The sequence below is a fragment of the Sander lucioperca genome, chromosome 23 (assembly GCF_008315115.2).
Source record: "Sander lucioperca isolate FBNREF2018 chromosome 23, SLUC_FBN_1.2, whole genome shotgun sequence".
NCBI classification, from domain to species: domain Eukaryota; kingdom Metazoa; phylum Chordata; class Actinopteri; order Perciformes; family Percidae; genus Sander; species Sander lucioperca.
In genome coordinates this window covers 7,528,569-7,541,712 of record NC_050195.1, presented here as the reverse complement: position 1 = coordinate 7,541,712, position 13,144 = coordinate 7,528,569, and the positions used below count along the sequence as shown (strand labels likewise).

Sequence of the window (13,144 nt, the reverse complement as noted above, 5' to 3'; positions counted from 1 at the left end):
GGAAACAGGTCACACATTGACAGAATGCATCCACACAATATCAGCAAAAGGGGCATACATCTCTCAGTCTGATGGCACAGCCATTCAAAGAACCAGGAATGGAATTTCGAAGCCTTACGCAAACGTAACTTGACAACTTCCCACCAGACAAACACACACTGTTTTGGAGGATGAGGTAAGAAGAGACTAGAAAGGAAAAACGTGTGTAGACTTTGATATGGAATTGAGACAGCAGGTTTCACTCCAACACATGTTGGAAAGAAGGAAAAAAACAAACAAAAAAAAAACAGCCTTTTCAGCGATTTGACAGACTGGCCACGGGATGATATCCTCAATAAAATGCCAGCTATGCACAAACGCACGGACAAACAAAAAAAAGCTGCACTGTGGGCGTAGTAGTGAGCTTACACACAACATGGAGAAAAGCCTGCTACTAGACAAACACACCCTACATACCAATGTGTCTGTGTGCATGTGTGGCTAGCCAGACCAGACACATGTGCCAGTGGTTAATGATAGAGTTTGACTGCAGATGATTATGAGAATTGTGACAGCAAACTGGCAGCGAGGCGTCTTGGTCCTGCTTCTCAGTCAGTCAGTCAGAGACACACACACGAACGCTGTCCAAGAACAGTGACTATTTTTTTTTAGTATACACAGGCAAGCAGTGCACACACACACACACACACTATTTTTTTTCTGCCGTGTAATATCATAAACCAGAACTACACATAATTATGAAATAAGACATGCCACAAGTTCTTATTAAAAGCCATTCCTGGCTGAAAGCTAAGATAAGCTTGTCTTTACAGAAGTCCAGGAATTGAAAATCCTTGTTCTGTGGGATTACGAAGAGATAATAACTATGAAGCACACGTCTGTTAAACACATTTGAACCCAAGTTTCAGGCTTACTATGCAAGAGGATTTACAATTGCTGGAGCCGCTAACAGGTGAAGACAGCAAATGAGGACATGAATGTCTCTTTTTCTGTTTTTTTTTTCCAGGAAAAAAGTTGGCTCTGCTGCACGCTCACATTATTACCCACATTCACCTAGACAGCAGATTTGAACAATTTGTAATGCTCAATGTGTTCCAGCAGTTATTTATTAGATGATGAAGTGCTGCGAGTGCTGAAGAGTGCTTTTTTTCCCTGCTGCGCCCACTTTCTCTTAACCTGCCTGGTCGGCTTCTAATACAGTTATTCTCTTCTTTTTTTTCTGAAATAGCTCCCTCAGGTCGCTTTTGTGGAATCTGGAAACGTAGACACCAGAGCTTGGAGATGTGATAATTCTGCTGTATCATTAAGACATCTTGTGGTTTTGTTGCATCAATGTGTACTGAGACTCCTATTGGTGAAGAAATGAATGAGTTCTGACTGTATGACTGTTAAATCTAAGGGGAAACAAGTCTGTCTGTAGAGTATCCAAAACTGTCACGTACCAATGAAGGTTTGCCTAGTCAGATACTGTATGTTGTCTTGTTAACTTTTTTCTTGATCAAACATTTACTTTGCCAATTAATAACTGTATTTAATGTAGACCACGTTGTTGTACAGAATACCTTTGTTTGGACAACATTAAAGAAGAACTGTCGTTCTTACACTTTGGTTTTGTTTTGGAGCAGTGGTGGAAATGTAACTAAGTACATTTACACAAGTACTGTACTTAAGTACAAATTTAAGGTACTTGTTCTTTACTTGAGTCTTTTCTTTTTCGTTCCATTTCCTACTTCTACTCCGCTACATTTCAGAGGGACATTTGTACTTTTTACTCCACTACATTAATCTTTAGTTACTAGTTACTTTACAAATTAAGATTTTTGCACACAAAACACATGTAGTTTATAAAATATAATGTTTTATTAAAAATTCGCTACCCAACAATATAACGGCCTACATGCCCAGCTGAAATGATTAGCCGACTGAACACTTAATTGATTGCCAGAACTGTTTTGATCGTTTCCAGTTTGTAAAATGTGAGGATTTTTCTGCATTGAGTACTTTTACTTTGATTACTTAAGTTAGTTTCCCTGATGATACTTACTTTTACTTAAGTCACATTTTCAATGCAGGACTTTTACTTGTAACAGAGTACTTTTAGTAGGGGTAAAAAAAAAATCAAAAAAAATCGATTCACATTCGAATCGTGATTCAAGCTCTACCAATTCAAAATCGATTCATATTTTTTTATAAAAGAAATTTAACAAATACATTAAATTCTTTTTTTTTATTTTTATTTTTTTATTTTTTAACAAGTATTTTTATTGTTTTAAAAAAGATAGAATGCACAAAATTCAATGCAATATTACAATGTCAATTATAACAAGACATCTTTCCGTTAACCCCATCCCACCCACAACAAAGCCCTTACAAAAAATACATTAAATTCTATGTCTACTGCATAGAACCTGCATAGAATACCACTGTTGTGGTATCTGTACCAAAACCCATCAACTATCTTTCAGCTTCCGTATTTGTAATAGTAATAGTCAAACCGATACCTAGCCCTACATTGGAATGCATTTAGGGGCTTGAAAATGTGAAACTATTCAGTATTTCACACAAAATCTTTTTCTTCTTTGTTGTCAATCATCTCATGACCCCTCAGGTTGATCTTGTGACCCACTGAAGAGCCCAACCCCCAGAAACCACTTCTCTAGGGCGTCTTGTCCTGGATTTGAACCGGTAAACTTCCAGTCGCATGCTCTGCTTCTTGAGCTTCTTGGCTGCTGTAGCTCCCAGTCTTCATCTGTAGGAGCAGTGCAATCCAACACTCCCAACTCTGTGCTGAGCCAAAACGGCTGTTTAAGCAGAGCGAATGCCTCTTTGTCTGGTCTGTTTCTCAGCTTGATTACAGCCAGCACATCTGAAGTCGTCATCTGTGGAGTCAAAGCAGTTGTCCAAAGGCCCTTCGGTGGGGCTGGTAGTGCAACACCGAGCATGACGGAGCTTTCACCCACGCTCCGAGCCAAAATGGGAGGTCAAACACCCCGTGGGGAGTTCTCAGTTTGGCAGCTTCTTGTTACACATCCCTCAGAAACTGGATTCCTCTGGTAAATCTAACAACCCATGTGTGGTATGATGGAGGCAAGAGCGGAGGTTTTGTGAGGATTGTTAAGTGTGAAACCTTGGAGGGATTGTCTCTCCCAGCAGAGGAAAAAAAACAAACCAGGATAGCATGCCAAGGTCGACGCTTTGTTTGCTAACACAGCACATATGGAAACACCTCGGCTGACTTGTGCCAATCTAACTTTTGGGCTGCGGCCAAACAGCATTCTGACTGAGCTCTGAAGTTTACATACAAGCTGAGAGCGAGCCTACATAACACCCAGACTTAGAGCCAGATTACAAACAAGATAACACTAAGTAGTGGATCTCAGCTACAGATTGTGTCTTCTGTAAGGGGAGATGAGTACTTCCTAGTCAGCCTTATTTATACGGTGCTGTCAAATAATTGCCTACAGTATTCGTACACAGGGACAGAGGTGTAATGATTAGATGTAATTGCAGAGGATTGTTAAGTGGGAAAAAAATGCCGCGGTAATAGTGATGATACTCTGGAGCGGGGAAGGGGAAGAGGGTGGAGAAGGAAGAGCAGAGAGGAAGTAACCGCAGAGCAGAGGAGCTGATGATTCACTGAACAACATCAGTCACCAGTCATTGAACATTTAACTTCTATTCATGCAGGACGGAGTCATGATAGACGTGCATGTGCAACTCACACAGAAACACACCTTGCAGGAAGCAAATGCAGCTGTTTATTCTATGGTTTGTTTTGTGTGTTTGATCAATTACTATTTTTTAGTCTATAAATGTCCATTGCAAGTTCACAGAGCTGAATATGTCATCTTGCAATTGCTTGTTATCAAGGACAAAAAATAAAATAAAAAAATAAAAAAATCAACCGATGAATCAATAATGAAAATAATCTACCTTGAATTCAAGTAATAAATTAGTGGATTACTGAAAGAATTTTCAAATCCAAAATAATTTGAGGCACTCTGAATCTAAACTTGCCTCTTGCCAATATCCGACCCATGTCTTTAATCTTAAATAACCACTGCCCAGAGGCAATGGACCACACAAAGATTTGGACACACACATAACTATAATCCACTGAAAAGAGAAAGAGGCATGTAGACTAAAGTGTAAATATCCAAGAGTGAAAAAGAAAATACAGACAAACTCTGCACTTCACAGCCAGGCAAATAGGAGAGACCACCAGGAGAGAGAGAGAGAGACACAAACACACACACACACACACCCCTATAAGGCTTCATTTCCTGTTTGGATGAGTGCCATTCTTCCTCGACGGGAGGTCAAAAAGCCACCACTGCGGACACACAACCCTAAGTCTTTGCATGTGTGTGTGTTCTTATCACCGCACCACACACACACACACACACACACACACACACACACACACACACACACGCAGCAGTGTAGTAGCATGCAACTGTACATCCGAGGAATGAGGACCGGAATGAAAAATAACCCAAACTATGAAATGCGTGCCACACTGAGATCATACATACAAACGTGGGTTGACTCATGTGACCAGATAAGAATATTGTGTAACTGTATTAACAGCATCTCCGTGAACCACACAGCTGTCAGAAACAAACTGGGAGTGTACAGTAGATGTGTCAGCTGCCTTCTGCATCCAGCCTGTGGTTCTGCTGCTTCATCACTGTGTTCACTGGGTTCAATCAGCACACGGGCCAGCTCAGAATGTAAGTGCAAGTCATAAACATACAACATAAAACACAGCTGTACTGGCAAAATAGTGAGTTTTTAAATGTATTATTTACAATCCCATCCAGAAATCCATTAGTTGTATCTCCACATTGTCAACTGCTTTTTTTAGATAAGCATACTGAGATTCTAATTTACAATTTGGATAATTATGGCTTACTAAAAATAATAATAATAAAAAAAGGTTTGATTTCTTGCACTTGATACATGCATGGTATGCTTGCACTAAAATACACGTTTGCATTTTATTTGTATAGTACAGTATAGACACCCACTTAAGGTTTTGCTGACCAGAGGTTCCCCACAATTGTTGCCCAACACTGACTCAGTATTTCCTCCGTGACTTACATCCCACCATGAGACAGATGCGGAAAAATTGCTCATTTGTTCTTGCAGAACAATTTAAAAGAATTTCCTAAGAATTGAGAGGACTTTCTAAGAGGGTGGCTTTGACCACATGCATACAAAACATCAAAAAAGGTCTTTATTTAAAGCTCAGCATGTGTGTGGGTGTGAATGCGTCGCTGGCTAATTTGAGGTTACAGGTCTTAATGCTCAATTCGTCAGAAATGATTTCATCTTTGTTCTGTGCTTGTATGTAAAATAATCCATGCACTGAGGATGTAACTGCATATCATGGCAGAAGCTGTTGCTGTTGGAGCTAAAGATGCTGCTAATTAATTGTTAGTTGCAGCCCTACTTTTATTCCTCCTAGGGGGAAAATGTACTGTCAGTTTGTTTTCATTCCACATTTGCTAAAAATACTCTAAGTGTATCAAACAGCGTCCTCTGTATTGTGTGTCGTACTGAACTGTGAGCTGAATGTATTGTTATACGCCTACAAAGCAACAATATGTGTTTCTATTGTTGTACCTACTCCTCTCCCTGTTATTCTGAACTTCTGTTTAAGTGTGCCTGAGTTTATCCTAATAAAGTTGTTTTTATGCCATTGTTATGTCTCATTCTCCACACTAACACTCCCTCAGCGAAGCTGCCACAGGCTCCGAAACTACAGGAAGACTTTCCGTGACAGTGTATTTATTTTTTAATGGCAACGATGACAATTTAAGAAACTTTCAAATACAGCTCACGTGTAGCTGCATGCCTCTGGGTTCGATTTTATAAAACTAAATTGATGTGGTGCAGATCAGATTTGAGGAAAAATCTTCTCTATTAAACTTGCTCTGTGTCAAGGATGAAAAATATCATAATCAGTACAGCGGAGCTGCAGCTTGAACATAGGCTGTATGTCCGAACACACACACTATTCTCCCTCTCTTCCCTTTCTATTTGGGTATCACAGAGAGGTTCTCAATGTGAGGCATTTTCTTCCGCCGGACAGACAAAGCACCCCCTGTTTGCAGCCTCTTAGCAGCCACTTCACACGCAGCACAAGGTGGAAGCCCTATGAGCTACTCTATATTCCCATCAGCACACACACACACACACACACACACACACACACACACACTTCATTATGAAGTCATACTGCAGCCTGACCCTGACACCCACTAAATAACAATAACCAATTCAGGTAAATATACTAATATACTACATACTTAATAAAAACACCAAACACAGTTTAGGATGCACTTCCATTAGAGCACATAAAATAGTGTTTCAATAATTAGCCAATTAGTGATTTCCAACCTGGGGCTCAGGAATCACAACATACATTTTGAGGGGTTAGAAAAATTACACAAAATCCAACACAAAATTATCTTCATTTATTCAGACGATCTGATTTTTGCTCATTTGTTGCAATTTTCTGAATGGTTTTAATTTCCGGCCTCTGAAAATTATTCAAATAAAACAAGGCATGAATAAATAAATAATCTGCAACTGGGTTTAACTAGTTGCAGATAATATGCAACCAGTGGCTGCAAGTTAGTTATTGCGTCATATTAAGAGGTCAGAAGTCACAAAGGCTGGACACCGCAGAATGAATCGAGAAGTAAATTGGCAGAAACTTAATTAACAACAATTTTTAAATAATTGTTCAAGCAATTTATCATGCCAGACTGCACTGGCCCCAGCTTTAAGAATGTAGTGATTTGTAGTTTGAAAACTGTGTTTTGGACTGTTAGTTTGGTTAAAACTAGCCATGTGACATCACATTGGGCTCCAGGAAAACATTTTATCGATCAAAAAATGAATTTCACAGATGAATTGCTGAACTGAAGAAATTAATAATTGTTTGCAGCCTTACAAAAAATTGCAGAGTTTTAAGTTGTTAAATTGCTTAAGATATTGACGAAAATCTCTCTTATGACTGAACAGGGCATCTTATTTGTTCCTTTTTCACCCGTTTAAAAACATACTCTTTGCGCCTCACAGCACATGCAGAATACAAGACAAGATGTACAGTACAGTACACTTGGCATCAAGCTCAGAGGGATGGCAGTTCCAGTCGGAGAGATGCCACCGCTAAGCAGACACACCCTGTAACTGAAGGCAAACCGAAGGAAACGGCCCTGACGCCAGGCAACGTCTCACCACACTGACTGACACGTTAATGTAAGAGAGCCTCGTCCTAAGGCATCCCAGCTTTAGGCCTGGATGGGTGCAGACTCAAGATACAGAACGATTAACGGGAAGACTGTGGACAGAAGTAGAAAAGGCTGGTATGATTATGTATAGCCTCGTAAATTCTGCGGTGTGTTTATTATCGGTGTCTCGAGGATAAAGGAGTCATGCTCATGCTTCATTGGTATTCACCTGAGAAAAGTTGCTTTCCTTGCCTTTCCACTGTTAAAACATTATATATCATCCGAGCTGCAGACTTAATTCTCCATTCCCCTTTCAGCAGAACGCAACACCGGCCTCGAGGGCCACTGCATGGCAACATGATAATGATTCACCTCTGAACCGGACAGTGGAGAGCAAAAAAACACACCCACTGCCTGCAGAGCTGTCAGCCCCGTCTCTTTATTATTAAAACAGAGATACGCCTCATTACGGCAAACACATTAGGACCCCTTCTTTTGCTTAACCATAAAAACCAACTAGATGAAGATGAAGAAGGAATTCTGCCTTTTTGGGTTATTAAGGCAAAACTGATATCATCATTCACTTTTCTCAGAGACAATGTAAATGGAGGTAGCATGTTATTCTTGTAGCTACGCTGACTATGAGCTGGAAGTAAATTAGTTTGTAGTTTAACTTTACTTTTCTGCATTTCTTGAGACAAAAAGAAGAAACCCAAACAAATGGGAAAACATTTAGTTACCGACCATTAGTGACACCATCTAGTTCCCCTTCACCACGGCTACACAAAGTAGACAAGCATGGGGATAAATATAGCACAGGAAGGATGGAATTTCCCAAGCACAAGACAAGAGACAGCGATGAACACTTGCAATGGAGACAGAAGTCAAACAATGGAAGCTATGCCTGTCTAACTGTCTTTCATATGCTTTTCCGACGAGGCCCAGGGGGTTGTCATGGAGACGGAGGAAGGCAGTGACCTTGGTATCGCCTGAATGCCATTTGTCAGAATATTGACTCAAAACCTGAAGGAGTGTAAATATCTCTCTCTCTCTCTCTCTCTCTCTCTCTCTCTCTCTCTCTCTCTCTCTCTCTCTCTCTCTCTCTCTCTCTCTCTCTCTCTCTCTCTCTCTCTCTCTCTCTCTCTCTCTCTCTCTCTCTCTCTCTCTCTCTCTCTCTCTCTCTCTCTCTCTCTCTCTCTCTCTCTCTCTCTCTCTCTCTCTCTCTCTAATCTGACCTTCAGTGTATCCTGAAAGAATTTCTGGCAATCTTAGCAAAAGCACTGTCAGAGGAAAAACACAGATAGCGGACATGAGAAAGACAAAACTAAAAAGGAACTACTCCTTTCCTACCATCACAGATCATTCCATCGCACCACAAACAATAAACCAAGTTCTCATGTATAACAACTATTCTCTAAGTTCGGACTCAACCCTGAGTGTGTTATATGTGTTCCAGGTTAGGTGAATGCCAGCCACTTCTAATCTACGAGATGCCACCTGGCTGGAGCTCTTTGTTTGATTTGTCTGAGCTCTTAATGCCTTCATTGGATGAACGGCTGGATTTACCTGCACATGGCAGAATCCTCATGCTACAGGTTAGGAAAGGAAAACTCTGAAGGTGTCTACAAAGCAACAGTAAATCTATTGAGAAATTGTTGATACAATAACCAGACAGGAATGTCTGGTTTTGGTTGATTAAACAGCTGACATATCAAAATATGTCATCACATGAATGCAAAAAATATTTAAAAATCTACTATTGCCATAAAACTGAAAAGAAATTGATTTGAAACATTGCCCACAATGACCTAATGCAACCATGTATCAGAGGGATAACTACCAGAGTATAAAGGGTACAGCAAAATCTCTGATAGTTGATATAGTATATCATCATATATCATATTATATTCAACTTCAAAAACCAAATATCTCATTGGTCGAAATGATTTTTATTGCTAGAATTTGTGTGTCACTATTTTTCCATCAAATAAGCCACAGAATGAACTACATAAAATTATCTTCTGTTTGAAAAATAAATCAAATAGACATGTTTGAAACGTTAACCTGCACAAACAGATGCACAGTATTAAGGGATATATGTAGCAAAATATTACATACGCTACTGGCTACAAGACAGACCTACAGTATATAGTATATCCCTATGTGTGTTAGGACTGCTCAGTAATCAGTATTGCAGACCAATAATTGCAAGTTAGACTGATTGTGTTATGTTTTTTAATGTTTCTGTGCCTCAGAAGACGCCAAGAGCATAAAAGAAACACAGACAGACCACCAGCCATTAAGCCAAACACACAGCCAGTCACTTGCGTAAGACTGATACCAAATACCAGGCAATAAAAAGGAACCATGGATACGACAGAAGGCCTCGTACTGTGTTTGAAAATAACAAGAGTCTGTGTAAAAGTGAGAGGAGAAGTGGGCAGTGCGGGGTACTATTCTTCACAGCTGGTCTGTGGTGTGTACTGTAGCTGTGTGTATTTCTGACCTGAGAGATGTGGTTGATGGAGGACTCCATGCGCCGCAGCTGCGAGGCCTGGATGTCCAGCAGCTGCAGTACATTGTTGGCTAAGGCATTGATCTGGTAGGCCACGCTGGCCAGGGACTGGGTGGTGTAGGCTTTGGTCTCCTCCAGAGCTTTCCTCTTGTCCTGGGCCTGTGCACAAAAAGGGATTAGAGAAAAAAAGAGGGATGAAAAAAAGGAAAAGAAGAGGAACCCAGTTACTGTTAATATCACATAACATTCGCATCCATCTTCCAGCACTGTATCCAGGTCAGGTTTGTGGTGGATCCAGGCCAACAGAGCAGCAAAGGCATCCTTTTCCCACCCCACCTCTCATTCCCCAGATACTACGCCCTCCCTGGGGGGATTTGAGATGATGTAAGCCATCCTGCAGCAGCCATATTGGAGGCTCTGAAAACAGAGTGTGAACAGCAGACTACATTTCTGAACTTGATAACTTGATAGAATTTAAAATACTTTTCATATTCATCAAATACTTGTTTTTATGTCTCTTTTTTAAATTAGAAAGTATAATTTTGTCACTGACAATTTTTAATTGTTAAACTATTGGGAATTCTAGGTGACTTTTTAGTATTAATCCTGTAAACGTATTTGGTCTTCATGCTAGACAGAGCAATACTCATCCAAAAACCTTACTTGTATAAAACATTCACTGTTTGCGGGCTTGAATGTTGGCTCTAAAAAAATAAAGTTACTTTATTATAAAAACTATTTTACTTTTGTAGCATTTATGTATGTTTGTTTGGTCACAAATGACAAACGCTAACAGCTAACTGCACTAGCAAAAAAAAGAAGCTACATTTAGCCATATTGTGGTAAAAATATGAATCGTTTTAGAACATATTGAGCATATTGATTCAAAGTATAACTCAAATTTTCTAAAGGTAAGCTAATGTAAGGGGGCACCTTTGTAAGCCTACAGTTATTGTTTAAACTAAAAAAAAGTTTTTGGTGAAGTCATTCTTTAGTTAGCTCACATTAGCATCAAAAGCAATAATACCATTTAATAAAATAGCTTGCTGGCTAAGATATCTGCCTAAACAAGCACTTAAGTTTGTGTTTTGGCTTTGCTAGGCAGCTAACTAGCTAGCAGGTTAATTTATAAAAGAACTGCTAGGTACTTTTGATGACAGGCTATGAATGTTTGATACTCAAAAAAACATATCAGTGGATTATTCCTTAAATGTATTCAGTAGAAGCTCATTAGCATTAGCATCAAAAGCACAGAGTGGCTGGTTTAATTAATTAGCCTGCTGGCTAGTTAGCAGGCTAATATGACCAAAAAACAAAGTAAAGTGTTTGTTTAGGTTGACACAAGCTACACCCCTTAATGCTTTGAGACAAACTAAGGCTACACTTTAGTTTTCCACAATAAATAAATATGTAAATAACACACACAACACTTCTATCATTTATATGTCTCTTCTAAACTATTGTGTACATCAAAATCATGGAGCTCCAATAATGGACAAGTCCTGTAAAAACACAAGGTTCTATGATACAGACATTCTTCCACCATATTATTTTGAAAGGACGACAAACTGACAGTTACAAAGATGCAAAAAGCAGCTAAACCAGAAAAACTATGGTAACGACCACACAACAGAGCGGAGGCAAAGAGCCAAGCTCCAAAACTGAGCCATCGTGTTTGATCTCTGCGGGCTCTCCCAACGCTGCTCGCTCATAAGGTTGAGTCCAAAGCGCGCTGCCTGGAGGGGCGACACTGGGCTTTGATGACAGGCTGCCGTAGCAGGGGGTAGGTGGTGGTGGAGGAGATGATTACTGGTAGCAGTGGTTAGAGGGCAAAACAGAGGAGAAGGGAACATTTGGTCATGAAGACGAGAGGAAGGACGGACAAAATGAAAACAACCATGTCACTGCTTGTCTCATTACCGATTCCCTGTGGCAGCGCGTAACTAATCCAGAAGCAATCTGTACGTCTAAAAGTTCCTGACCTGGAGAGCTTTTAGCCGTACTGGTTAGCATCGGCCGGGTGAGCAGATGACAGCGTTTTGCTGCGTTTCTTTTAGTGGGAATCAGAGCAGCAGATGTGTTGTGCGATAACAGCCTCAGGAAGAAGGAGAGATTCCTCCAGAGGCCTCGGAGCAAAAGGCCATCTGTTGAAACCACATTCATTCATGTGCACACACTGACACCTACTACTGACACTGCAATATGCGCATGGTAAATGGAGTAACAGCTGCAGGAAAATATAACAACAACAAACAAACAGCCTTTTATCCGTGAAGGCAATTTCTAAATAGCAAGAGGATAACATTTTTGCTGTATATGGACATTTTAAATAGATTACTGGACAACATATGCTTGCCTGTGCAGGACTGCTGGCCTACATATCAAGCTGCAAGTCTGAGATGGAGTTTGTTATTCAAACTACGAGAATGTCTCAGCGTTAGAATGTTATTTATACCGCCATATTAATTTAAAATCTAGGAGAAAAAAAAATTGAAACTCTGCACAAATAAAAACGGCTATTTGCTGTGATTTTATACAATCCAAAAAGCAACTGTAATATTAAGAAACTGCACTTAAAGGGGCATCCCCAAGATATACTAATATCTGCTCTGGTCTCATCTGGCCAAAGGACTACAGTTGAAAATTAGCCGGCTGGCTAACACTGGCACATTTACAGAAATGTTGATTAATGTGTGTTGTCCTTTATAAATAAAGAATCAGAATCAGAAATCCAACAATTGTATCTATGAAGTTCAGTTTACTTATTATGATGTATTATGATGTTTACTATACAGCCAGTGAATTCGTTGTATAACGTTATCTGTGGCTCTCGAGGGAGCTTTCTAAAGTGGTGCTTTGGCTTGAAACTTCAAATCTATAACAGATAGTCTGCGTTACAAACTTATGGTGAGGAGTTTGAAAGACTTTGGTGTTTATTACCAGGCAGGGAGCGAGGGTCTACTGAAAGCATTTACTCTGAGAAAGTTAGGATCCACGGTTTTTGATGCTCGACTCTTTCGCTTCAATTTTAATCATTCATGGTGTACCTCTTTAACTTGATTTTGTCAGTATCTTGAAGCTGCAGAGCACAGACAAACAGCCCCACTGATGCTGCAGCTACCTAACACAAATGTTCAACTGTGATGTGTACAAACATTTAAATTCTGCATTAATCTGTAGAAACTCTAAACATAAACATACTGCTATTCGTTGTGATTTGCAACGCAAATTGCAATTGTAATATTAAGAAACTGCACAATTAACTTGGTTTTGCCAACATCTTGCAGCTGTAATGTGCATAGACAAACGGCACCATTGATGCTTCAGTGCACAAATGCTGAACTGTGATGTGTAAAGTAATACACATACACCATGCATGTCATAC

At 39.8% G+C, this 13,144-nt stretch overlaps 1 protein-coding gene across 10 annotated transcripts in view; it reads right to left on the bottom strand.

Annotated features, from left to right (window-relative positions):
* Positions 1-13,144, bottom strand: part of abi1a (abl-interactor 1a) — a 54,717-nt gene that overhangs the window by 29,434 nt on the left and 12,139 nt on the right. For all 10 annotated transcript variants that reach the window (XM_031297730.2, XM_031297732.2, XM_031297736.2 and 7 more), the window contains exon 2: positions 9,751-9,918. In XM_031297730.2, coding sequence (XP_031153590.1) covers positions 9,751-9,918 — 168 coding nt within the window. The remainder of the gene's footprint in view (positions 1-9,750; positions 9,919-13,144) is intronic.